The sequence below is a fragment of the Geospiza fortis genome, unplaced genomic scaffold, assembly GCF_000277835.1.
Source record: "Geospiza fortis unplaced genomic scaffold, GeoFor_1.0 scaffold275, whole genome shotgun sequence".
NCBI lineage: Eukaryota > Metazoa > Chordata > Aves > Passeriformes > Thraupidae > Geospiza > Geospiza fortis.
In genome coordinates, this window is record NW_005054341.1 from 1,745,179 (window position 1) to 1,745,842 (window position 664).

At 59.6% G+C, this 664-nt stretch overlaps 1 protein-coding gene across 1 annotated transcript in view; it reads right to left on the reverse strand.

Moving 5' to 3' along the window:
- BMP2 (bone morphogenetic protein 2) overlaps positions 1–664 on the reverse strand; it is a 4,482-nt gene that overhangs the window by 2,639 nt on the left and 1,179 nt on the right. Inside the window, exon 2 of the mRNA XM_014307670.2 lies at positions 277–432. Coding sequence (XP_014163145.1) covers positions 277–432 — 156 coding nt within the window. The remainder of the gene's footprint in view (positions 1–276; positions 433–664) is intronic.

Consider the following 664-nt stretch of genomic DNA (forward strand, 5'->3'; position numbering starts at 1 on the left):
AAGGGGGATGAGGAGAGGTTAGATTGCACCATTCATCTTCCTCACAACAGCTTTCCACTAAACGGCACATCCACCTCTCAGAGGCCGCCGCCTTTGAGAAACTTAAAAACTAATTAATATCTTTTCTTGACACAGTTTCACTCTAAAAGCAGTGGGAAAATGAGTTTTCATCACTTTAGCAGCGGGGCCACTGCATGGCAGCTCCGGAGAGCCGCAGCCAGGAGCAATTACAACCTGGGGAAACCTTCCCAAAAAAAGCACGTGAGCGACACGCGCCCCACGGGCCCGGGAAATGCCACAGCCGCTGCCTCGGCGCCGCAAGGAGCGGCTGGAGGCCTCGCAGGTGAGAGCCTTTGGTGAGCCCGGGCGGGTCGGGCTGCAGCGCTCTTCGACGGCAGCCCCCAGGATGTCGCGGCTGATTGTTTCACTGATCTCTCACGGGGATTAGGCAGGGATTAGAAACCTCCGCAGCGGCCCGGCTCAGCCGCGCGTTAGGGAGCCTTTCCCGCTTTCTAGCCCCGCAGGACAGCAGCGACCTGGGGGAACGCTTAACGCGGAGTCGCGCTGGTTTAGCGGGAAAAGTCAATAAACCGGGTGCGGCCCGGCGGACGGAGAGCGGGGAGAAGGGAGTTGGCAGAGCAAGAGCTCCGCGGCAGAGCCCGTC